The sequence below is a fragment of the Anomaloglossus baeobatrachus genome, chromosome 6, assembly GCF_048569485.1.
Source record: "Anomaloglossus baeobatrachus isolate aAnoBae1 chromosome 6, aAnoBae1.hap1, whole genome shotgun sequence".
In the NCBI taxonomy this organism is placed as follows: Eukaryota; Metazoa; Chordata; class Amphibia; order Anura; family Aromobatidae; genus Anomaloglossus; species Anomaloglossus baeobatrachus.
This window is the reverse complement of record NC_134358.1, coordinates 569,880,533-569,907,972: the sequence shown is the minus strand read 5'-3', so window position 1 is coordinate 569,907,972 and position 27,440 is coordinate 569,880,533. Positions and strand designations below refer to the sequence as shown.

The 27,440-nt window shown below is 47.0% G+C and overlaps 1 protein-coding gene across 1 annotated transcript in view; it reads left to right on the top strand.

Moving 5' to 3' along the window:
* Positions 1-27,440, top strand: part of MYL3 (myosin light chain 3) — a 73,920-nt gene that overhangs the window by 26,180 nt on the left and 20,300 nt on the right. Inside the window, exons 2-3 of the mRNA XM_075316916.1 lie at positions 13,306-13,333; positions 24,761-24,910. Coding sequence (XP_075173031.1) covers positions 13,306-13,333; positions 24,761-24,910 — 178 coding nt within the window. The remainder of the gene's footprint in view (positions 1-13,305; positions 13,334-24,760; positions 24,911-27,440) is intronic.

The window sequence follows — 27,440 nt, the reverse complement described above, 5'->3', positions numbered from 1 at the left end:
TCAGAGCCCGTCAAATCTCTCTTCTGACCCATTTTGCCAAGGAAGGAGGTTGCCTAATAATGAAGCCCCCCTTATATAGGGTGTTGATGTCATTACACCGCACCCCTCCTCATTACAGAGACGCACATCACCGGATTTACTTCATTGGTAGTTGGCTCTCAACCTATACAGCTTGGAGTAGGACGACATGTATACAAAGTATCATGTGATCACAATACTCATCTGCCTAATAATTCAAGGTCCTCTCTCCTCCTATACCAGTCTGTCTTGTACTGTTAATGATTGTTGTACGTATACCCTCTCTCACTTGTAAAGCGCCATGGAATGAATGGCGCTATAATAATAAATAATAATAATAATAATTCTGCACACAGTGTATATTACTGCCCCCTATGTACAAGAATATAACTACTATAATACTGCTCCTATGTACAAGAATATAACTACTATAATACTGCCCCTATGTACAAGAATATAACTACTATATTACTGCCCCTATGTGCAAGAATATAACTACTATAATACTGCCCCTATGTGCAAGAATATAACTACTATAATACTGCCCCCTATGTGCAAGAATATAACTACTATAATACTGCCCCTATGTACAAGAATATAACTACTATATTACTGCCCCCTATGTACAAGAATATAACTACTATAATACTGCCCCTATGTACAAGAATATATCTACTATAATACTGCCCCTATGTACAAGAATATAACTACTATATTACTGCCCCCTATGTACAAGAATATAACTACTATAATACTGCTCCTATGTACAAGAATATAACTACTATAATACTGCCCCTATGTGCAAGAATATAACTGCTATAATACTGCCCCTATGTACAAGAATATTACTACTATATTACTGCCCCCTATGTACAAGAATATAACTACTATAATACTGCCCCTATGTACAAGAATATAACTACTATATTACTGCCCCTATGTGCAAGAATATAACTACTATAATACTGCCCCTATGTGCAAGAATATAACTACTATAATACTGCCCCTATGTACAAGAATATAACTGCTATAATACTGCTCCTATGTACAAGAATATAACTACTATAATACTGCTCCTATGTACAAGAATATAACTACTATAATACTGCCCCCTATGTACCAGAATATAACTACTATAATACTGCCCTTATGCACAAGAATATAACTACTATAATACTGCTCCTATGTGCAAGAATATAACTACTATAATACTGCCCCTATGTCCAAGAATATAACTACTATAATACTGCCCCTATACACAAGAATATAACTACTATAATACTGCTCCTATATACAAGAATATAACTATAATACTGCCCCTATACACAAGAATATAACTACTATAATACTGCCCCTATGTACAAGACTATACCTACTATAATACTGCCCCCTATATACAAGAATATAACTACCATAATACTGCCCCTATGTACAAGAATATAACTACTATAATACTGCCCCCTATGTACAAGAATATAACTAATATAATACTGCTCCTATGTACAAGAATATAACTACTATAATACTGCCCCTATGTACAAGAATATAACTACTATAATACTGCCCCTATGTACAAGAATATAACTACTATAATACTGCCCCTATGTACAAGAATATAACTACTATAATACTGCCCCTATGTACAAGAATATAACTACTATAATACTGCCCCTATGTACAAGAATATAACTACTATAATACTGCTCCTATGTACAAGATTATAACTACTATAATACTGCCCCTATATACAAGAATATAACTACTATAATACTGCTCCTATATACAAGAATATAACTACTATAATACTGCCCCTATGTACAAGAATATAACTACTATAATACTGCCCCCTATATACAAGAATATAACTACTATAATACTGCCCCTATGTACAAGACTATACCTACTATAATACTGCCCCCTATATACAAGAATATAACTACTATAATACTGCCCCTATGTACAAGAATATAACTACTATAATACTGCCCCCTATGTACAAGAATATAACTAATATAATACTGCTCCTATGTACAAGAATATAACTACTATAATACTGCTCCTATGTACAAGAATATAACTACTATAATACTGCCCCTATGTACAAGAATATAACTACTATAATACTGCCCCTATGTACAAGAATATAACTACTATAATACTGCCCCTATGTACAAGAATATAACTACTATAATACTGCCCCTATGTACAAGAATATAACTACTATAATACTGCTCCTATGTACAGGAATATAACTACTATAATACTGCTCCTATGTACAGGAATATAACTACTATAATACTGCTCCTATGTACAAGAATATAACTACTATAATACAGCCCCCTATATACAAGAATATAATTACTATAATACTGCCCCCTATATACAAGAATATAACTACTATAATACATCTCCTATGTACAAGAATATAACTACTATAATACTGCCCCTATATACAAGAATATAACTACTATAATACTGCTCCTATATACAAGAATATAACTACTATAATACTGCCCCTATGTACAAGAATATAACTACTATAATACTGCCCCCTATATACAAGAATATAACTACTATAATACTGCCCCTATGTACAAGACTATACCTACTATAATACTGCCCCATGTACAAGAATATAACTACTATAATACTGCCCCTATGTACAAGAATATAACTACTATAATACTGCCCCTATGTACAAGAATATAACTACTATAATACTGCCCCTATGTACAAGAATATAACTACTATAATACTGCCCCTATGTACAAGAATATAACTACTATAATACTGCCCCTATGTACAAGAATATAACTACTATAATACTGCCCCTATATACAGGAATATAACTACTATAATACTGCCCCTGTGTACAAGAATATAACTACTATAATACTGCCCCTATGTACAAGAATATAACTACTAAAATACTGCCCCTATGTACAAGAATATAACTACTATAATACTGCTCCTATGTACAGGAATATAACTACTATAATACTGCTCCTATGTACAGGAATATAACTACTATAATACTGCTCCTATGTACAAGAATATAACTACTATAATACTGCTCCTATGTGCAAGAATATAACTACTATAATACTGCTCCTATGTACAAGAATATAACTACTATAATACTGCTCCTATATACAAGAATATAACTACTATAATACTGCCCCCTATGTACAAGAATATAACTACTATAATACTGCTCCCTATGTACAAGAATATAACTACTATAATACTGCCCCTATGTACAAGAATATAACTACTATAATACTGCCCCTATGTACAAGAATATAACTACTATAATACTGCTCCTATGTACAAGAATATAACTACTATAATACTGCCCCTATGTACAAGAATATAACTACTATAATACTGCCCTTATGTACAAGAATATAACTACTATAATACTGCCCCTATGTACAAGAATATAACTACTATAATACTGCCCCTATATACAGGAATATAACTACTATAATACTGCCTCCTATATACAAGAATATAACTACTATAATACTGCCCCTATATACAAGAATATAACTACTATAATACTGCTCCTATGTACAGGAATATAAGTACTATAATACTGCTCCTATGTACAGGAATATAACTACTATAATACTGCTCCTATGTACAAGAATATAACTACTATAATACTGCCCCCTATGTACAAGAATATAACTACTATAACACTGCTCCCTATATGCAAGAATATAATTACTATAATACTGCCCCCTATGTACAAGAATATAACTACTATAATACTGCCCCTATATACAAGAATATAACTACTATAATACTGCTCCTATGTACAGGAATATAACTACTATAATACTGCTCCTATGTACAAGAATATAACTACTATAATACTGCCCCCTATGTACAAGAATATAACTGCTATAATACTGCCCCCTATGTACAAGAATATAACTACTATAACACTGCTCCCTATATGCAAGAATATAATTACTATAATACTGCCCCCTATGTACAAGAATATAACTACTATAATACTGCCCCTAGATACAAGAATATAACTACTATAATACTGCTCCTATGTACAGGAATATAACTACTATAATACTGCCCCTATGTACAAGAATATAACTACTATAATACTGCCCCTATGTACAAGAATATAACTGCTATAATACTGCCCCTATGTACAAGAATATAACTACTATAATACTGCCCCTATGTACAAGAATATAACTACTATAATACTGCCCCTATGTACAAGAATATAACTACTATAATACTGCCCCTTAGGTACAAGAATATAACTGCTATAATACTGCCCCTATGTACAAGAATATAACTACTATAATACTGCTCCTATATACAAGAATATAACTACTATAATACTGCTCCTATGTACAAGAATATAACTGCTATAATACTGCCCCTATGTACAAGAATATAACTACTATAATACTGCTCCTATATACAAGAATATAACTACTATAATACTGCCCCTATGTACAAGAATATAACTACTATAATACTGCCCCCTATGTACAAGAATATAACTGCTATAATACTGCCCCTATGTACAAGAATATAACTACTATAATACTGCTCCTATATACAAGAATATAACTACTATAATACTGCCCCTATGTACAAGAATATAACTGCTATAATACTGCCCCTATGTACAAGAATATAACTACTATAATACTGCCCCTATGTACAAGAATATAACTACTATAATACTGCCCCTATGTACAAGAATATAACTACTATAATACTGCCCCCTATGTACAAGAATATAACTGCTATAATACTGCCCCTATGTACAAGAATATAACTACTATAATACTGCTCCTATATACAAGAATATAGCTACTATAATACTGTCCCCTATGTACAAGAATATAACTACTATAATACTGCCCCCTATGTACAAGAATATAACTACTATAATACTGCCCCTATGTACAAGAATATAACTACTATAATACTGCCCCTATGTACAAGAATATAACTACTATAATACTGCCCCCTATGTACAAGAATATAATTACTATAATACTGCCCCTATGTATCGGAATATCCCTTCTGTCAGTTGTAGGACTTTCTTTGTGTAGGTGTGAATGTGGGTTATTTCTTGGTTCTGGGGTCCGGCCTCTCCTGGGGGTGATTGTGTAGTGTATAGTGTCCTCCTCTATACAGTGATACATAATGGCGGCTCTTGCAGCTATTGATAATATTATGCAGAGCATTTGTCTCCTTACTCCTTAGTGTTCGGTGATGTTTTCTGCACTTTCTTCCCTCATTTCTGGAGGATGTGGTCTCCCCTCTGTGAGTCATTGTGGGGTCTCTCTTCTCTGTGAGTCATTGTGGGGTCTCTCGCCTCTGTGAGTCATTGTGGGGTCTCTCCCCTCTGTGAGTCATTGTGGGGTCTCCCCTATGAGAGTCATTGTGGGGTCTCCCCTCTGAGAGTCGTTGTGGGGTCTCCCCTCTGTGAGTTGTTGTGGGGTCTCCCCTCTGTGAGTCGTTGTGGGGTCTTGGCCGTGCTGGTCATTGTGGGGTCTCTCTTCTCTGTGAGTCGTTGTGGGGTCTCTCGCCTGTGTGATTCATTGTGGGGTCTCTCCCCTCTGTGAGTCGTTGTGGGGTCTTGGCCGTGCTGGTCATTGTGGGGTCTCTCTTCTCTGTGAGTCGTTGTGGGGTCTCTCCCCTCTGTGAGTCGTTGTGGGGTCTCTCCCCTCTGTGAGTCGTTGTGGGGTCTCTCCCCTCTGAGTCGTTGTGGGGTCTCTCCCCTCTGTGAGTCGTTGTGGGGTCTCGGCCGTGCTGGTCATTGTGGGGTCTCCCCTCTGTGAGTCGTTGTGGGGTCTCCCCTCTGTTAGTCATTGTGGGGTCTCTCCCCTCTGTGAGTCATTGTGGGGTCTCTCCCCTCTGTGAGTCATTGTGGGGTCTCTCCCCTCTGTGAGTCATTGTGGGGTCTCTCGCCTCTGTGAGTCATTGTGGGGTCTCTCCCCTCTGTGAGTCATTGTGGGGTCTCTCTTCTCTGTGAGTCATTGTGGGGTCTCTTGCCTGTGTGAGTCATTGTGGGGTCTCTCGCCTCTGTGAGTCATTGTGGGGTCTCTCCCCTCTGTGAGTCATTGTGGGGTCTCTCTCCTCTGTGAGTCATTGTGGTGTCTCTCCCCTCTGTGAGTCATTGTGGGGTCTCTCCTCTGTGAGTTATTGTGGGGTCTCCCCTCTGTGAGTTATTGTGGGGTCTCTCCCCTTTGTAAGTCGTTGTGGGGTCTCTCCCCTCTGTGAGTCGTTGTGGGGTCTCGGCCGTGCTGGTCATTGTGGGGTCTCTCCTCTGTGAGTTATTGTGGGGTCTCGGCCGTGCTAGTCATTGTGGGGTCTCTCCTCTGTGAGTCATTGTGGGGTCTCTCCCCTCTGTGAGTCATTGTGGGGTCTCGGCCCTCTGTGAGTTGTTGTCGGGTCTCGGCCCTCTGTGAGTCATTGTGGGGTCTCTCCCCTCTGTGAGTCATTGTGGGGTCTCTCTCCTCTGTGAGTCATTGTGGGGTCTCTCCCCTCTGTGAGTCATTGTGGGGTCTCTCCTCTGTGAGTTATTGTGGGGTCTCCCCTCTGTGAGTTATTGTGGGGTCTCTCCCCTTTGTAAGTCGTTGTGGGGTCTCTCCCCTCTGTGAGTCGTTGTGGGGTCTCGGCCGTGCTGGTCATTGTGGGGTCTCTCCTCTGTGAGTTATTGTGGGGTCTCGGCCGTGCTAGTCATTGTGGGGTCTCTCCTCTGTGAGTCATTGTGGGGTCTCTCCCCTCTGTGAGTCATTGTGGGGTCTCGGCCCTCTGTGAGTTGTTGTCGGGTCTCGGCCCTCTGTGAGTCGTTGTGGGGTCTCTCCTCTGTGAGTCATTGTGGGGTCTCTCTTCTCTGTGAGTCATTGTGGGGTCTCTCTCCTCTGGTAGTCATTGTGGGGTCTCTCCCCTCTGTGAGTCGTTGTGGGGTCTCTCCTCTGTGAGTCGTTGTCGGGTCTCGGCCCTCTGTGAGTCGTTGTGGGGTCTCTCCTCTGTGAGTCATTGTGGGGTCTCGGCCCTCTGTGAGTCATTGTGGGGTCTTGGCCGTGCTGGTCATTGTGGGGTCTCTCCTCTGTGAGTCATTGTGGGGTCTCTCCCCTCTGTGAGTCGTTGTGGGGTGTCCCCTCTGTGAGTCGTTGTGGGGTCTCCCCTCTGTGAGTTGTTGTGGGGTCTCCCCTCTGTGAGTCGTTGTGGGGTCTCGGCCCTCTGTGAGTTATTGTGGGGTCTCGGCCGTGCTGGTCATTGTGGGGTCTCTCCTCTGTGAGTCATTGTGGGGTCTCGGCCCTCTGTGAGTAATTGTGGGGTCTCGGCCCTCTGTGAGTCATTGTGGGGTCTCGGCCATGCTGGTCATTGTGGGGTCTCTCCTCTGTGAGCCATTGTGGGGTCTCTCCTCTGTGAGTCATTGTGGGGTCTCTCCCCTCTGTGAGTCGTTGTGGAGTCTCGGCCCTCTGTGAGTCATTGTGGGGTCTCGGCCCTCTGTGAGTGATTGTGGGGTCTCGGCCCTCTGTGAGTCATTGTGGGGTCTCGGCCGTGCTGGTCATTGTGGGGTCTCTCCTCTGTGAGTCGTTGTGGGGTCTCGGCCCTCTGTGAGTCATTGTGGGGTCTCGGCCCTCTGTGAGTGATTGTGGGGTCTCGGCCCTCTGTGAGTCATTGTGGGGTCTCGGCCATGCTGGTCATTGTGGGGTCTCTCCTCTGTGAGCCATTGTGGGGTCTCTCCTCTGTGAGTCATTGTGGGGTCTCGGCCCTCTGTGAGTCATTGTGGGGTCTCGGCCGTGCTGGTTATTGGTCGCTTTATGTTATTACATTTCTGCTGTTTCCTATAATAAGTTGCACATTTGGAGGTCTCGTTAAGCTTTGCCGGGTGTCGGGGGAGTCACATACCGAGCCCTGCGATCTGGCAGCCGTCTTTGGACCCCGGCCCAGCCTATGAGGTTAAGGTTAAATGTTCCTTAGGCACCAAAATCCGAAAAAAACAATTTTCCCATTTCGGGAACTGAGCGTGTAGAGCGGTGGGGTCGCGGTGCCTCAGGGGGCCGCACTTTAAGTTTTACTTTATGTAAATAAAGTTGAACCGTTCTGTAAAGTTCAGACACTTTATATTATTCTTTGCATTTTTCGTTTTTAATACTTTTAAACTCTTGTTCCAGTCAATGAATAAAATCTTTCCTGTTGCATCCGTCCTGCACAGGCGCTTCCCAGCTGAGGGGGTTATAATTGTATCCAGTCTAGACACCTGGAAACATGGAACACAGAAGGATGCATTCTTCCTGAACTGTTACAAAGTAACAAACCATCAGAACAGAAGCTTTATGCTGCTTCCGGTGACTTCAGGACTGAATATTCTTATATGTTGTGTTCTGAGCATTTGTCCTTCTCCTCTGCTCCGGTCACTGAATCTTCCAGACTGATGCTGCTACCTGCACTGATACATTGTAACGAAGTGTCAGGACCGGAGACATCTGTGCAGCTGCTGAGCTCCCGGAGGATTGTCCAGACTGATGCTGCTACCTGCACTGATACATTGTAACGAAGTGTCAGGACCGGAGACATCTGTGCAGCTGCTGAGCTCCCGGAGGATTGTCCAGACTCATGCTGGCTATATGCACTGATACATTGTAACGAAGTGTCAGGACCGGAGACATCTGTGCAGCTGCTGAGCTCCCGGAGGATTGTCCAGACTGATGCTGGCTATATGCACTGATACATTGTAACGAAGTGTCAGGAACTGAGACATCTGCGCAGCTGCTGAGCTCCCGGAGGATTGTCCAGACTCATGCTGGCTATATGCACTGATACATTGTAACGAAGTGTCAGGAACTGAGACATCTGTGCAGCTGCTGAGCTCCCGGAGGATTGTCCAGACTGATGCTGCTACCTGCACTGATACATTGTAACGAAGTGTCAGGAACTGAGACATCTGTGCAGCTGCTGAGCTCCCGGAGGATTGTCCAGACTGATGCTGCTACCTGCACTGATACATTGTAACGAAGTGTCAGGACCGGAGACATCTGCGCAGCTGCTGAGCTCCCGGAGGATTGTCCAGACTCATGCTGGCTATATGCACTGATACATTGTAACGAAGTGTCAGGACCGGAGACATCTGTGCAGCTGCTGAGCTCCCGGAGGATTGTCCAGACTGATGCTGGCTATATGCACTGATACATTGTAACGAAGTGTCAGGAACTGAGACATCTGCGCAGCTGCTGAGATCCCGGAGGATTGTCCAGACTCATGCTGGCTATATGCACTGATACATTGTAACGAAGTGTCAGGAACTGAGACATCTGTGCAGCTGCTGAGCTCCCGGAGGATTGTCCAGACTGATGCTACCTGCACCGATACATTGTAACGAAGTGTCATGACCGGAAACATCTGTGCAGCTGCTGAGCTCCCGGAGGATTGTCCAGACTGATGCTGCTACCTGCACTGATACATTGTAACGAAGTGTCAGGAACTGAGACATCTGTGGAGCTGCTGAGCTCCCGGAGGATTGTCCAGACTCATGCTGGCTATATGCACTGATACATTGTAACAAGGTGTAAGGACCGGAGACGTCTGTGCAGCTGCTGAGCTCCCGGAGGATTGTCCAGACTGATGCTGGCTATATGTACTGATACATTGTAACAAAGTGTCAGGACCGGAGACATCTGCGCAGCTGCTGAGCTCCCGGAGGATTGTCCAGACTGATGCTGCTACCTGCACTGATACATTGTAACAAAGTGTCAGGACCGGAGACATCTGTGCAGCTGCTGAGCTCCCGGAGGATTGTCCAGACTGATGCTGCTACCTGCACTGATACATTGTAACGAAGTGTCAGGAACTGAGACATCTGTGCAGCTGCTGAGCTCCCGGAGGATTGTCCAGACTGATGCTGCTACCTGCACTGATACATTGTAACAAAGTGTCAGGACCGGAGACATCTGTGCAGCTGCTGAGCTCCCGGAGGATTGTCCAGACTGATGCTGCTACCTGCACTGATACATTGTAACAAAGTGTCAGGACCGGAGACATCTGTGCAGCTGCTGAGCTCCCGGAGGATTGTCCAGACTGATGCTGCTACCTGCACTGATACATTGTAACGAAGTGTCAGGAACTGAGACATCTGTGCAGCTGCTGAGCTCCCGGAGGATTGTCCAGACTGATGCTGCTACCTGCACTGATACATTGTAACAAAGTGTCAGGACCGGAGACGTCTGTGCAGCTGCTGAGCTCCCGGAGGATTGTCCAGACTGATGCTGGCTATATGCACTGATACATTGTAACAAACCATCACCACAGGGCTGAGATTTCTTCTGCCATCAGTGCTCGTTGTGGACAGATTTTTAGTTATTTAATAAACACTACGATCTCCATTTACCATCAGTAATAAGAGTTTTCAATCATCCTGAATAATTGAAGCAGGGTATTGTAAATGTGCAGGACGGTCTCCAGCGGGGAGTGGCCATCCTGGGCCGTTACATGATGTGCTGAGTTCCCTCTGCCGGGATCATTTCTGGGATTAGCTGCAGACATGGTTTCATTATAGGTAATATTAGGAGATTAGCGGCTCCTCTGACAGACGACGTCTCGGGACGAGCAGCGGCGGCGGCTGGAGCTGGGCGACGGCCAAGGACATTACACTTCACTTTTGGTTTGTCTTCTTGTAATCAGAAGTTCTGTATATACAATGCTATACCCGTCACCGATACCGAGCCCGTGAGGGACGTACCCGGTGCCAACCCGAGGCCCATCCCAGAAATGCCAGCTTCAGGGCAAATGGGTTACACTCAAGAATTTGGCTGATTTGCACAAAATTCCACGAAGACTAAATGGAACTTTTGTTTTTCTGCTGCAAATTACAAAAATGAAGATATGACACGTCCAGCGGTGTGGGGGAATAATCCCAAGAAACAAGGTCCTTCTCTGGTATCACACAGTCAACCGAGCGATGGGTGAATAATCCCAAGAACCTTTATTCCATGCAAACCAGAAGGACCATAAAATGATCCAGCACACAGAGAGTAAAATAGTCCAGGAACACGGATACAGTCCAGTAACAGGATAAGTACCTGGGAGATGAGAGTCACAATCCTCCAGCTGTATTTTCCAGGGTAATCAGGGTTTTTCCAAGTCTATCTGGGGGCTGTCACAGGTTACAGACAGTCATGGGGTTGTTTCTGGAAACAGAAGGTCACAGTGTTTGGCTGTGCAGAATGCTCCCTGACTTTCTATTGTTCCTGCTGTCAGTATTCATTGTACTAGGTAGCTTTCCTGCTGGATTTTCATCTCTTCCCCTATAGGACCCAGCCAATCTCTCGTTCCATCCAGCTGCTGATCATTAGTATTCACCATGTGCTTAAATACCCCTTTCTTCCCTGGCTTGGTGCTGCTGATATTATTCAGTTAATTCAAGCACTGGTTGCAAGCAGGTGGCTTGTACTCCTCTGTGGTATCAGTGCTGATACTTTGCTGAACTTCTGCCTGAGCCATCTGTGGATAAGTAGTTCATGCATTTCCCCTGTGTGTCCTCCTTGTGTCTTCTATAGTGTCTAGTGGGGTTGATGAAGAGCTCATCCCACCTGCTCTCTATTTAGGGTCCAGCACTAGGGATATCCAGGGTCAGGTTTCCAACTTGGCGCATAGATGCGGAACCTATCTAGGGTGGTGAGAGACCCCAGGGGCCAGCGGTAGGTTTGGTCAGGGGTCTCCATCTTCCCCTTCCCTAGATGCAGGGGTCCCCTTCCCTTTCGCCATTCATTGGTACTTCCCCGTACTTAGCATGATAGGTGCTGGCCGTAGCATCAGTGTCCCACAATGGATGAATCTTGCTGCTTCTTGTCTTCCTCAGGCCCTCTCCTTATATCATGAGGTGGGATGCTTTTCAGGCCTCCCTAGGGATGGAGGGAATACAGGGGGTGATTTGGAGAGCAGGTGAGTAACGAATGGAGAGTCAGGAAATGTCAGCAGGGTTCATCAAGAGGCAATACACATCCAGGCTGCGGATAGTAACTGAGCTAATGTGATTAACTGGGCAAGATGGAAAATATACAGAGGAACAAGGCAACACTCCTAAAATCAGTAACAATAGGAACATACACAAAATGATACCCAAACCCCCCCCCCCCCCCCCCCGCCCCCATATCACACCATCACAAGGAAGATTACAACACAAGGAAGCTTCATTTAAAATATAACATAAGAAATAATGACCAAAACCAAAGCTGAAAAAACACAAAAAACCTCACTAAAATGTGCAATAAAAACCTCGAGATGCCTCAATAATCTAATTAGTGCAGAAAATCTACATTGAAAGCACAGAAGTGCCCCGGAGTCCCCGGCATAAAGTCCCCTGTCAGCGTATCTGGAGGGAACGAGCAGATCCTCAGATTGGGCCATTATTAATATTTGGAGCTTTTATTCTTTATTTCAGATAAACATTGTTACTTTTGGCTCTAAATTCTTGGAAATTGCGCATCACTTTTGAGCAAAATAAAATATTGGCCCCAAGTCATTACCGTTTTTGCACTTTTTTGGCAGGTTTTTAGCTGATTCTTCCTTATTTTTGTGCGCACTGTATTCATCTTCCCATTTGCACATATTTTAAGCCTTTCTTTTGCCTATTTTGCATTATTTGGGCAGTTTGTGGCCGGGTCCAAGGTTCTCATCTGCTTTTGCCGGATTCATCACTTGTCATTTTTCAAAGTCACTAATTTTCTTGCAAATGCTCCGCAGCAGCATTGCACTGGAACATGCAGATATTGCAATAAAAAGGTTAAAGACAAAAATAATTGTTCCAGTTTAATTAATTTGCAGCAAAAAAACCCGAAAACATCCAGAAAGAGAAAATCGATCATTGGTCGTCCGGCTGGATCCAACGTTTAAATTTTGATACTTTTGTACTGTTTTATATTTGTTTTTTATATCCAGATGTGCTCTCTGTTATCCAAAATTAATAAATAAAGAATAGCTAAAAAAAGCACCAAATAATCATCATAGGGGCCTGTGAGATTCCCCCGCACAAAGTGATTAATGGCTTCTGACATTGGAGGCTCTCCAGTTGAGTGACATTTTTCATGGAAAGTGTGAATGGAAACAATTTGTATTATTTGCACTGTGACTTGTAATGTACTTTACCGGAGTCCAGAAGGCGGAGTCAATAGCACATAGCTCCTCCCTCTGGACTCCTGCGTTGTGCACACCGTACTGGAAGCTATAGCACGACATTATGAAGCAGATGACTTACTAACATTTGCTTTTCTTCTTCTCCCACAGATTGAATTCTCAGTAGATCAGATAGAAGGTAAGACATGAAAACAAATACTAACAGTTTACAAAAAATAAATAAAAGACATAGAAATTACTACAGTACTGCAAAGAAATGCTGCAACACAAATAAAGAGAACAGGTTTAAAGAAAGAGGCGTCATCAGAGAGTACAATACATAAAGTGCAGCCATGCACAGGTCACATTGATGTACACAGACTGGACATATATAGGAATATAGTGGGTGCAGCAGTAAATTCAGCCATGTGTGTGATTCACACCCATATTCTCCCATTGTGCCAAGGATACACTAAGTACATACCCATAAGGAATGAAGAGGTTGCAGTCAAACCATGCCAATCTCCAAGAAGAGAGAAAAAGTCCCCAGTATCAGAACCCCAACGTACGTTTCGCTGTGGAAAAGTTGGCTTGCATTCAGACTTGCGCCACACCTCTCACAGGCAATCCAGGGGTCATGCAACAAGGCACATGCAGAGAAACGTGTCACCCTAACTCTCACTTCACACATGCACACATACATCAAGATAGCAAGAGTGTCGGGAATTGCTGCCTATTTAAAAAGTTAATATTTTGATGAATTGTTGCTTGTACATAGAAGTCTTGTACATAGGGGCAGAATTATAGTAGTTATATTCTTGTACATAGGGGGCAGTATTATAGCAGTTATATTCTTGTATATAGGAGCAGTATTATAGTAGTGATATTCCTGTACATAGGGGGCAGTATTATAGTAGTTATATTCTTGTACATAGGGGCAGTATTATAGTAGTTATATTCCTGTACATAGGGGCAGTATTATAGTAGTTATATTCTTGTACATAGGAGCCGATATTATAGTAGTTATATTCTTGTACATAGGAGCAGTATTATAGTAGTTATATTCTTGTAAATAGGGGCAGTATTATAGTAGTTATATTCTTGTACATAGGGGCAGTATTATAATAGCTATATTTTTGTACATAGGAGCAGTATTATAGTAGTGATATTCTTGTATATAGGAGCAGTATTATAGTAGTGATATTCCTGTATTTAGGGGCAGTACTATAGTAGTGATATTCCTGTGTATAGGGGGCAGTATTATAGTAGTTATATTCTTGTACATAGAGGCAGTATTATAGTAGTTATATTCTTGTATATAGGGGGGCAGTATTATAGCAGTTATATTCTTGTACATAGGGGCAGTATTATAGTAGTTATATTCTTGTATATAGGGGGCAGTATTATAGCAGTTATATTCTTGTACATAGGAGCAGTATTATAGTAGTTATATTCTTGAACATAGGGGCAGTATTATAGTAGTTATATTCTTGTATATAGGGGGGCAGTATTATAGCAGTTATATTCTTGTACATAGGAGCAGTATTATAGTAGTTATATTCTTGAACATAGGGGCGGTATTATAGTAGTTATATTCTTGTACATAGGGGTAGTATTATAGTAGTTATATTCTTGTACATAGGAGCAGTATTATAGTAGTTATATTATTGAACATAGGGGCGGTATTATAGTAGTTATATTCTTGTACATAGGGGTAGTATTATAGTAGTTATATTCTTGTACATAGGAGCAGTATTATAGTAGTTATATTCTTGTACATAGGGGCAGTATTATAGTAGTTATATTCTTGTACATAGGGGCAGTATTATAATAGCTATATTTTTGTACATAGGAGCAGTATTATAGTAGTGATATTCTTGTATATAGGAGCAGTATTATAGGTATTATAGTAGTGATATTCCTGTATTTAGGGGCAGTACTATAGTAGTGATATTCCTGTGTATAGGGGGCAGTATTATAGTAGTTATATTCTTGAACATAGGGGCGGTATTATAGTAGTTATATTCTTGTACATAGGGGTAGTATTATAGTAGTTATATTCTTGTACATAGGAACAGTATTATAGTAGTTATATTCTTGAACATAGGGGCGGTATTATAGTAGTTATATTCTTGTACATAGAGGCAGTATTATAGTAGTTATATTCTTGTATATAGGGGGCAGTATTATAGCAGTTATATTCTTGTACATAGGGCAGTATTATAGTAGTTATATTCTTGTATATAGGGGGCAGTATTATAGCAGTTATATTCTTGTACATAGGAGCAGTATTATAGTAGTTATATTCTTGAACATAGGGGCAGTATTATAGTAGTTATATTCCTGTATATAGGGGGCAGTATTATAGCAGTTATATTCTTGTACATAGGAGCAGTATTATAGTAGTTATATTCTTGAACATAGGGGCGGTATTATAGTAGTTATATTCTTGTACATAGGGGTAGTATTATAGTAGTATATTCTTGTACATAGGAGCAGTATTATAGTAGTTAATATTCTTGAACATAGGGGCGGTATTATAGTAGTTTATATTCTTGTACATAGGGGTAGTATTATAGGTATTATAGTAGTTATATTCTTGTACATAGGGGCGGTATTATAGTAGTGATATTCCTGTGTATAGGGGGCAGTATTATAGTAGTGATATTCCTGTGTATAGGGGGCAGTATTATAGTAGTGATATTCCTGTGTATAGGGGGCAGTATTATAGTAGTGATATTCCTGTATATAGGGGGAAGTATTATAGTAGTGATATTCCTGTGTATAGGGGCAGTTCCTTATTTCTTCCGGATTTCGCTCTTTGAACTTGATTAAACGATTTCCCTTTAATGCACTTTTTCCTACTCTTCATTTCTGGGATCCGCATTGATCGCTTCTCGGTTATTTGTTGTCTCGGCCGTGTTCAGACACACATTTTCTTTCCCACTTGTTCGGGCTTCATGAGTCTTGAGACATCACATTGAGGATAATCACTTCCAGATCACGGCTTTCCTCCAAGACTGAAAACTCCCACAATATAGTGGAAATGAAATAAAAGCAAAAAAAACAAAGAATGGCGCTAACTGGAGACAGATGTCGCGGGATGCCACACAAGGCCCTGGCAGCGCCCGCATTCCTGGCCTCTGTGTAGTGGTGAGAGGAGAGCGAAGCTGGGAATGATGGAAGATGAAGCCATTATATCAACCACCGAGTCCAAATCACAGTCACCCAACATCAATCACCAAAGTGACGTAAAGAAACGCATTGTTACTTTATATTGTTTTAAGGTTTATAACAAGTGTGAGACTGACTGCAAAATCAGCCATAATTCATCTCTATAGCGGCAACTGTGACCCTGTCCATATACAATAACAATACAGACACAACACTGATCCTGTATTATACTCCAGAGCTGCACTCACTATTCTGCTGGTGCAGTCACTGTGTACATACATTACATTACTGATCCTGAATTACCTCCTGTATTATCCTCCAGAGCTGCACTCACTATTCTGCTGGTGCAGTCACTGTGTATATACATTACTGATCCTGAGTTACCTCCTGTATTATCCTCCAGAGCTGCACTCACTATTCTGCTGGGGCAGTCACTGTGTACATACATTACATTACTGATCCTGAGTTACCTCCTGTATTATACTCCAGAGCTGCACTCACTATTCTGCTGGTGCAGTCACTGTGTACATACATTACTGATCCTGAGTTACCTCCTGTATTATACTCCAGAGCTGCACTCACTATTCTGCTGGTGCAGTCACTGTGTACATACATTACATTACTGATCCTGAATTACCTCCTGTATTATACTCCAGAGCTGCACTCACTATTCTGCTGCTGCAGTCACTGTGTACATACATTACATTACTGATCCTGAGTTACCTACTGTATTATTGAAGCGACCGGTGGTAGGGCCGCGGGTGTGTGTGTATGCTCTATTCCAACAAAATCCCCATACTCAGATTTTACCGGTAGTAACATTTCTTTACTATGAAACATATTTATAACACAGTCAACCGAACTATCTGCGCACATGTGTATAGTGGAGTCCCTGGATTTTCCCCCCTTCCGGGTACGCAGCAAGAAGAAAGGGAAAAAAAACAACAAAGAAATGGCGGCAACTTTCCCTAACTTTCCCTACAATCACGTACCAGTCTATCCCGGAAGAAGATGCCGCTCCCACGTCGCAGGCCTGGAGTCTCACGATGATGGGTCCCGGTGCAGCGCTGAAGGGATGCAGCTCCTCGGTCTTTTCCTTTGATCTTCTCCCACTGGTAACGGATTCTAGTCAGTCTTTTAGTCCCGGGGCACGCCGAACAGAAGAAGGGAGGTCACAGCCCCTGCACTTGCACTCAGGGTGTGATGCTCTGCAGTCCAGTTAGATCCTTGGTGAAAACAAAGTCCTGCAGACCGGGAATGGCAGAAACCACTTCCACAGGGTGATTTCTCCAAGACTCCGGTGGCAAAAGAGCCCTCTGTTCAGGAAGACCACACGCAGCTCTCCTCTGGCTGAGCTCCGGAGCTAAACAACCTTCCCGCACTTTTTTCTTCCTGGTTCAAACACACAAGCTGCAGTAGGGGATTTCCACCTCTGTGTTTGTGATTGCACAGTCTGACACTGCCCCCTTGTGGGCAAGTCCTGAAGCAATTTTCAAATCCATTTCTACATTAATGATGCAGTCTGAATTGTTGATCCCATTACATACCCCCCCACTTAAAGGTTGGCAGTCCCTGTCAACTACCGTCGGTTCCCAGGCAGCGATGACTGCAGATGTCACAGGGGTTGGTTGAGAAGTGGGCCATACATACTGGTCCTGTAAGACCGCCCGGGCGGGATCGCAGCAGTGGTGCGGTCAGTGCGTCTCAAGGGTCGGTTGTTCCCTTCCCTGTCACTGTCTTTACACCCCACTTCAGTCAGCACTCCGGGGGAAGAACTGGGTTGTGTAGGTGGGTCACCGGTCTCAGAGTCAACGTGATCACTATGCTGGGAAACGTCCGTGACGTCAGTCGTGTTGGCAGCGTCACCCCCTCCGGGTACTGTGGTAGGGGAGTCAGGCTGGGATCGGCAGGGACGCAACATATTTCGGTGCACAGTGCGAATGTTGTGACTGTCTTCACCCTGCACTCGGTATACATGCCCGTTGGGGTAGGGGCGTTCGATTACCCGGTAGACTTTAGTCTCCCACTTGGCTCGAAGTTTCCCTTGTGGCTTCTTGATACGGAGCAAGACTAGCTGTCCTAACTTCAAGGGTTGCTCTTGCACGGGGAGTGGGTCAGCATGTATCTGGCCCCGGATTTGTTGGCTCACCAGCCGGTGTACAGTCTCCATCTTCTGTCGGTGAGCATTTAACCAGGAGGGGTAGTTATGGCAGACATCATCTCCAGGGCGGAATAGGTTCAGGTCATGGACCCCTTTTCCGGGGCGGCCAAAGAGAAGGGTGTGTGGGGTGTAGCCAGTCACAGAGTGGACCTGGTTGTTGTAGGCCCATACTAGATCAGGAAGGAATTGGGGCCATTGGTCTTTCTTATCATCGGCCAAGGTGCGGATCAGCTGGAGTAGGGTCCGGTTGAAGCGTTCACATGCACCGTTCCCTTGTGGGTGGTAAGGAGTGGTCCTCGACTTCTGGATCCCATACATCCGATGCAGCTCTTCGATGACTCGGACTTCGAAACAAGCCCCCTGGTCGGAGTGCAACCTCTCCGGGCACCCGTAGACGTGGATGAACTGTCGACAGATGGCCCGAGCAGCCGATTTAGCCGTCTGGTCTTTGGTAGCGACCGCGACAGCGAATTTTGTGAAGTGATCCACCATGACTAGGCAGTACTGATAGCCACTGCTCGCCGTCCCAATCAGCAGATAGTCCACCATCAACAGCTCAAGGGGCCTGGATGTTTTAATTGTATGAACAGGTGCACGCTGCTCAGGGGACTTGTGTAGTTCACAGGTGCGACAGGTCTGGCAGACGTCTTCAACCAGCTTGCGGAGCCCCGGACAATAGATGGACTGTTGAATCCACCGAAAGGTCTTGTCTATTCCGAAGTGTCCATTCCTTTTATGGGCTTGGGCCACCATCTCACGGGCCAATTGATCAGGCACCATAACTTGAGTGCATTCCTCCAGCATGTGCGACAAGAGAACCTTCCGGTATAGCACTCCTTCTCTCAGAATCAGCCGGTCCCACTGACTGAGCAGGGTCAAGGTCCCGGTAGACAGTCGTGCCCGTATATCGGCGGGAGGCTTCTGCTGCCGCTTCACCCATTGTTTGAGTAGAGCCCATTCAGGGTTCTGATCCTGGAGCCTGCACCACTCCTGGGGTGGCAAGGCGACCCCCACTGGAGTTCCAGCTTCGCCCACAACGAACTGGCGGTAATCCAACATCTGTTGGGCGAGCTTTACAAAGTCAGGCGTCTCGTCCCCTTCCAATTCTTCATCCCGGTCTCGGTTGAGTAAGGGGTATGACACTCTAGACAGGCTGTCCGCATTTTGATTCTCAGCTCCAGCCCTATATTTGATCTTGTAATTGAACTTGGAGAGCCGAGCCATCCAACGCTGCTCCATGACTCCAAGCTTCGCATTTTCTAAGTGGGCCAACGGGTTATTATCGGTCAGGACTAGTACTTTAGTCCCCGTGAGGTATCCTGCAAATTTCTCCGCCATAGCCCACGTTAGGGCCAACAGCTCCAGCCGGAACGAGCTATAATTGGTGGGGTTCTTCTCGCCCTCATGTAGGGACCGACTGGCATAGGCTATGACCCGTTCCTTGCCTTCTTGGACCTGTGAAAGTACTGCCCCTAGACCCTGTAGACTGGCATCGGTGTGTAGTTGGAAGGGCAGGTTATAGTCCGCATATGCCAGGATGGGGGGAGACGTTAAGACACCCTTTAGGGGCGGGGGGGGGGGGGGGATGAAGGACTCTTCCTGGCTGGGTACCCAGCTGATGGGTCGTCCTCTGGGGCTGTTGGTGGTCCCTCGAAGCAGGTCATGCAAGGGTGCAGCAAGCCGGGCGAAGTTTTTGACGAACCGGCGGTAGTAGCCGGCCAACCCCAGGAAAGCCCTGACCTCCTTGACGTTTGTGGGCTGCGGCCAATCCCGTACGGCGGCTATCTTCTCTGAAGATGGCTGGACACCTTCGGCTGAGATCCGGTGGCCCAGGTAATTGATCTCGGGCTGCAGAAGACGGCACTTGCTGGGTTTCAACTTCAGGCCATGTTCTCCCAACCTACTGAACACACGGCCCAGCTGCTGCAGGTGTTCTTCAAATGTGGCCGAATAGACTACAATGTCGTCCAGGTAGATGAGGGTGAAGTCGAAGTTGAAGTCTCCCAAGCAGCGCTCCATCAGCCGCTGGAAAGTCCCCGGCGCGTTGTTCAGACCAAAGGGCATCCGGTCGAACTCGTACAGGCCCATGGGTAAGATGAAAGCAGTCTTCTCTCTATCTTTCTCGTGCATGGGTACCTGCCAATATCCGCTGGCCAGATCCAACGAAGAGAAGTATTTGGCTTTCTTCAGGGCTGTCAGGGATTCTTCGATCCTTGGCAAAGGGTATGAGTCCCGGATGGTGCAAGCATTCAAACGGCGGTAGTCCACACAGAATCTCAGGGATCCGTCCTTCTTCTTGACTAACACTACCGGTGCAGCCCAGGTGCTCTGGCTTTCTCGTACCACTCCAGCGTGTAACATGGAATTCAGGAGATTTTTCACTTCTTGGTATTGCTGGGGAGGAATTTGGCGATACCTTTCACGGATAGGAGCAGTGTCACCGGTGGGGATTTCGTGCTTTATACTGGTGGTGCACCCAAAGTCGGTGTCATGCCGGTCAAAGGACGCCTGATGCTCTTGAAGTAGCTCTTCCACCTGGGATACCTCCCGTTTGGAGTATTGGGATACGTCCAACTGACACTTCTTTCGTAGTTCTCGCCCCGCGTTGGTGTCACCCGCGACAGCGGCCATGGCAGAGACCGTCACTGTCCAATCTCCCTCTGTAGACGGTACAAACTGGAGGGGGCTCATAGGGTTCACCTCTTCGGTTAGAGCGTAGTAGTACTAGTACTACGTAGTAGTACTCGGGCGAGCTGTGTCCCGGCTTCTAGGTCAACGCTCACGTTAGCCGTGTTGCCCAGCCTGACAGGAATTCTTCCCTTTCTCACTACTGCTAGAGTTCGAGCGACGAGTGGATTCAGCTTCCCTTCCTTCGGGGTGCGCGGTTCAATCAGCACCTCCACGCCTTCAAGCTGTCTCGTGGTGCTATGGGGTAGTGAGATAACTGTCTCTTTCCCAGCTGGTAAGGTGATCCTAGTATGGCGGGGTACGGTGATCGTAGCCAGCGGCAGTTGTTCTTCTGTCATTCACTGGAGGTTGCAGGTCCGGACCACTTGCTAAAAGGCACGGCGGGTGGCCCTATGTGCGGTCACTTCTTGCCAGTACTTGGGCCCCTTCTTGGTAAACAACACCAGATTCAGGTCTTTCAAGATGTTCATCCCAATAATCATGGGCGTTTCTGATCCAAAGCCTTCCCTGAACACGATTATCCCTCTCTTCCCGAGACCTTGACCACAAATTTCGGTGTTCATCCAGGCAACTCCCGTCACTGGAATGGGTAGATTATTGGCTGCTTTGATCTTGATGGCGGTATCAGGGTCATAGGCAACCCGCGGCTTTAGGCTATGTGCGCACTAGAGCTTTTTACCCGCGGATTTACCCGTGGATTTGCCGCGGAAATTTCTTGAGAAATGTCTGCAATCTTTGTGCAGACATTTCCCAGCAAATTCTATGGGAAAAAAAAATAGCTGTGCGCACTGGTGCGGATTTTTCTCAAGAAATTTCCGCGAGAAGAATTTCTCGAGAAACTTTCTTGAGAAAATGAACATGTCCATTATTTCCGCAGGTACCCTGCGGATTTCGGCAGTACAGCCTGCAGAAATCCGCAGGGAACCACCCGTGGGAAAATCGCGGCAATTCCGCGGCAATTCCGCGGCTAATCCGCGGCAAATCCGCGGCAAATCTGCATGCGGATTTGGTGCGGATTTTTTCCGGAGGTCCGGAAATCTTTCACTCCCAGAAGTTTCTCGAGAAATTTTCTTGAGAAACTTCACATTTCTAGTGCGCACATAGCCTTAGACACTCTTCGTAGAACTGCTCGGAGATGGTGGATACCTGAGACCCAGTATCCATTAACCCTTGTACGGCGATCCCTTCCAGTAATACTTCCAGGGTGGGGCTATTTGATGCAAGTTTGTTCCGTGGCTGGCTCTGTTTTCCTACACCCCTCTCTTTGGCGTCCCCTGCCGAGTGAGCCTCTTTGGCAGGGGCGTCTAGTTTAAAGGCGGCCGCTGTTGTGAGACATGACTTGCTGATTCTGGTAGATCGGACTGTGGAGGAGCTTGAAAGTTCTGGGGGCAACGGTTGGCTCTATGGCGGGGATCGCCACATGTCCAGCATCTTCCCATCGGCCGGCTGGGTTGTTGTCTCGCTTGCCGGCCCGCCTGTTGGTCTAGGGTGAGCTGTAACACCTGTTTCTGCAACTCTGCCACCATCTGTTTCAGTTCTTCCGTGTTGCTGTTCGGAGTCCCGATACCAGATATGGACCTGCAAGCCGCGGTATATGTCTGTGTCTCCACGACAGGTCCCCTTGAACGTTCTATAGCTTCTTGTTTGACCTCAGCGAACGTAAAGGCCGGATTTATCCGGAGTAGATCTTGCAATGAGCGGTTAAGGTACGGGTCTCTCAATCCGGTCACGAACTGATCTCTCAACACCAGGTCACGGGCACCCGTACTAGCTAGCTGTTCTTCGTTTCTACAGACTTGTTCTAGTAGCACTTAAAGGGCATTGGCATATTGAGGAATGTCCTCCGACTCGAGTTGAGTACGCCGGAAGAACATATAGCGCAACGTTCCCGCATATGTGGTCGGCCCATAGGTGTTCTCCAGCACCCGCACCAAGTCATCCAACGTACGCTGGCCCCTAACTGTCTCCAGCCTGACTGTCGTCCACGCTTCCCCCTCTAATGTTAGCATGGCCATTTCTGCTAAGGTCTTAGGATCAGTGTTATACATTTCCCCCACTATCTTAAGTTGTTCAGTCCATTCAGTTACAGGATAGTTCCGTCCGTCAAACTTCCTCACCTGATTGACAATAGACGGCGGGGGAGCTGTCCGGTTATAAGTTACTACCGGGGGATGATTTTGTTGGTCACACATCCTGCCGACTACGCCACATGAAGCGACCGGTGGTAGGGCCGCGGGTGTGTGTGTATGCTCTATTCCAACAAAATCCCCATACTCAGATTTTACCGGTAGTAACATTTCTTTACTAGGAAACATATTTATAATACAATCAACCGAACTATCTGCGCACATGTGTATGGTGGAGTCCCTGGATTTTCCCCCCTTCCGGGTACGCAGCAAGAAGAAAGAAAAAAACAACAACAAAGAAATGGCGGCAACTTTCCCTAACTTTCCCTACAATCACGTACCAGTCTATCCCGGAAGAAGATGCCGCTCCCACGTCGCAGGCCTGGAGTCTCACGATGATGGGTCCCGGTGCAGCGCTGAAGGGATGCAGCTCCTCGGTCTTCTCCTTTGATCTTCTCCCGCTGGTAACGGATTCTAATCAGTCTTTTAGTCCCGGGGCACACCGAGCAGAAGAAGGGAGGTCACGGCCCCTGCACTTGCACTCAGGGTGCGATGCTCTGCAGTTCGGTTAGATCCTTGGTGAAAACAAAGTCCTGCAGACCGGGAATGGCAGAAACCACTTCCACAGGGTGATTCCTCCAAGACTCCGGTGGCAAAAGAGCCCTCTGTTCAGGGAGACCACACGCAGCTCTCCTCTGGCTGAGCTCTGGAGCTGAACAACCTTCCCGCACTTTTTTCTTCCTGGTTCAAACACACAAGCTGCAGTAGGGGATTTCCCACCTCTGTTTGTGATTGCACAGTCTGACACTGCCCCCTTGTGGGCAATTGCTGAAACAGTATTCAAATCCATTTCTACATTAATGATGCAGTCTGAATTGTTGATCCCATTACATTATCCTCCAGAGCTGCACTCACTATTCTGCTGGTGCAGTCACTGTGTACATACATTACATTACTGATCCTAAGTTACCTCCTGTATTATGCTCCAGAGCTGCACTCACTATTCTGCTGGTGCAGTCACTGTGTACATACATTACTGATCCTGAGTTACCTCCTGTATTGTACCCCAGAGCTGCACTCACTATTCTGCTGGTGCAGTCACTGTGTACATACATTACATTACTGATCCTGTATTATCCTCCAGAGCTGCACTCTCTGTTCTGCTGGAGGAGTCACCATTATCGGTGATTTATGAGGCGCACATCCCTCGCCTCCGGTGTCTTCTTGTAGCTGTCATGTCGGCTTGTTATTTGTGCCTGGCTGCGGTCGGCCTTCTCCCGCCGTCCCCGTCTGCAGATGTCTCACCGCACAGCACTGGGCGCAGATTCCAGGAAAGCGGCTAATAATACACATTCATGTGGGGAGCCGCGTCCCGAGTAAAGTCACCAAACCAAATATTTGTTGAGATTTAGCAGAATAACCAAAACCGTTAGTCCCCGGAATAGGGCCCGGCTGAGGCTGCTCTTTATTTTGGCAGAGTTTAAGGAAGCCTTCTCCCTCTTTGATCGGACCCCGAACTGCGAGATGAAGATCACCTATGGGCAGTGCGGAGATGTGCTGCGGGCGCTGGGGCAGAACCCGACCAACGCCGAGGTGTTAAAGGTCCTCGGCAGACCCAAGCCCGAAGGTGCGTGACTATGTGTGACGTCACTGATCAGAGGTAACACTATGCACAGTGTGTGCAGGCAGAGGCAGTGCGGGCAGAGTCAGTGCAGTGCGGGCAGAGACAGTGCGGGCAGAGTCAGTGCGGGCAGAGCCAGTGCGGGCAGAGTCAGTGCGGGCAGAGCCAGTGCGGGCAGAGTCAGTGCGGGCAGAGTCAGTGCAGAGCGGGCAGAGTCAGTGCGGGCAGAGTCAGTGCGGGCAGAGCCAGTGCGGGCAGAGTCAGTGCAGTGCGGGCTGAGTCAGTGCGGGCAGAGTCCGTGCGGGCAGAGTCAGTGCAGTGCGGGCAGAGTCAGTGTGGGCAGAGTCAGTGCAGTGCGGGCAGAGTCAGTGCGGGCAGAGTCAGTGCGGGCAGAGTCAGTGCGGGCAGAGTCAGTGCAGTGCGGGCAGAGTCAGTGCAGTGCGGGCAGAGTCAGTGCGGGCAGAGTCAGTGCGGGCAGAGTCAGTGCGGGCAGAGTCAGTGCGGGCAGAGTAAGTGCAGTGCGGACAGAGTCAGTGCGGGCAGATCAGCGCGGAGAGAGTCAGTGCAGTGCAGGCAGAGTCAATGCGGGCAGAGTCAGTGCAGGAAGAGTCAGTGCAGTGCTGATAGAGTCAGTGCGGGCAGAGTCAGTGCGGAGAGAGTCAGTGCGGAGAGAGTCAGTGCAGAGAGAGTCAGTGCAGTGCAGGCAGAGTCAGTGCGGACAGAGTCAGTGCAGTGCAGACAGAGTCAGTGCGGGCAGAGTCAGTGCAGTGCGGGCAGAGTCAGTGCGGCAGAGTCAGTGCGGGCAGAGTCAGTGCGGGCAGAGCCAGTGCGGGCAGAGTCAGTGCGGGCAGAGTCAGTGCAGTGCAGGCAGTCAGTGCAGTGCGGGCAGAGTCAGTGCGGGCAGAGTCCGTGCGGGCAGAGTCCGTGCGGGCAGAGTCCGTGCGGGCAGAGTCCGTGCAGTGCGGGCAGAGTCAGTGCGGGCAGAGTCAGTGCAGTGCGGGCAGAGTCAGTGCGGGCAGAGTCAGTGCGGGCAGAGTCAGTGCAGTGCGGGCAGAGTCAGTGCAGTGCGGTCAGTGCAGTGCGGGCAGAGTCAGTGCGGCAGAGTCAGTGCGGGCAGAGTCAGTGTGGGCAGAGTCAGTGCGGGCAGAGTAAGTGCAGTGCGGACAGAGTCAGTGCGGGCAGATCAGCGCGGAGAGAGTCAGTGCAGTGCAGGCAGAGTCAATGCGGGCAGAGTCAGTGCAGTGCGGGCAGAGTCAGTGCGGGCAGAGTCAGTGCGGCAGAGTCAGTGCGGGAAGAGTCAGTGCGGGCAGAGCCAGTGCGGGCAGAGTCAGTGCAGTGCGGGCAGTCAGTGCAGTGCGGGCAGAGTCAGTGCGGGCAGAGTCAGTGCGGGCAGAGTCAGTGCGGGCAGAGTCCGTGCGGGCAGAGTCCATGCGGGCAGAGTCCATGCGGGCAGAGTCAGTGCAGTGCGGGCAGAGTCAGTGCAGTGCGGGCAGAGTCAGTGCGGGCAGAGTCAGTGCAGGCAGAGTCAGTGCGGGCAGAGTCAGTGGGGGCAGAGTCAGTGCAGTGCGGGCAGAGTCAGTGCGGCAGAGTCAGTGCGGGCAGAGTCAGTGCGGGCAGAGTCAGTGCGGACAGAGTCAGTGCGGACAGAGTCAGTGCAGTGCAGACAGAGTCAGTGCGGGCAGATCAGCGTGGAGAGAGTCAGTGCAGTGCAGGCAGAGTCAATGCGGGCAGAGTCAGTGCAGGCAGAGTCAATGCGGGCAGAGTCAGTGCAGGCAGAGTCATTGCGGGCAGAGTCAGTGCAGTGCTGACAGAGTCAGTGCGGGCAGAGTCAGTGCGGAGAGAGTCAGTGTGGAGAGAGTCAGTGCGGAGAGAGTCAGTGCGGAGAGAGTCAGTGCGGACAGAGTCAGTGCAGTGCAGGCAGAGTCCGTGCGGGCAGAGTCAGTGCGGGCAGAGTCAGTGCAGTGCGGGCAGAGTCAGTGCGGGCAGAGTCAGTCCAGTGCGGGCAGTGTCAGTGCGGCAGAGTCAGTGCGGGCAGAGTCAGTGCGGGAAGAGTCAGTGCAGTGCGGGCAGAGTCAGTGCGGGCAGAGTCAGTGCGGAGAGAGTCAGTGCGGAGAGAGTCAGTGCGAAGAGAGTCAGTGCGGAGAGAGTCAGTGCAGTGCAGGCAGAGTCAGTGCGGGCAGAGTCCGTGCGGGCAGAGTCAGTGCAGGCAGAGTCAGTGCGGGCAGAGTCAGTGCGGGCAGAGTCAGTGCAGTGCGGGCAGAGTCAGTGCAGTGCGGGCAGAGTCAGTGCAGTGCGGGCAGAGTCAGTGCAGTGCGGCAGAGTCAGTGCGGGCAGAGTCAGTGCGGGCAGAGTCAGTGCGGACAGAGTCAGTGCGGACAGAGTCAGTGCAGTGCAGACAGAGTCAGTGCGGGCAGATCAGCGTGGAGAGAGTCAATGCAGTGCAGGCAGAGTCAATGCGGGCAGAGTCAGTGCAGGCAGAGTCAATGCGGGCAGAGTCAGTGCAGGCAGAGTCATTGCGGGCAGAGTCAGTGCAGTG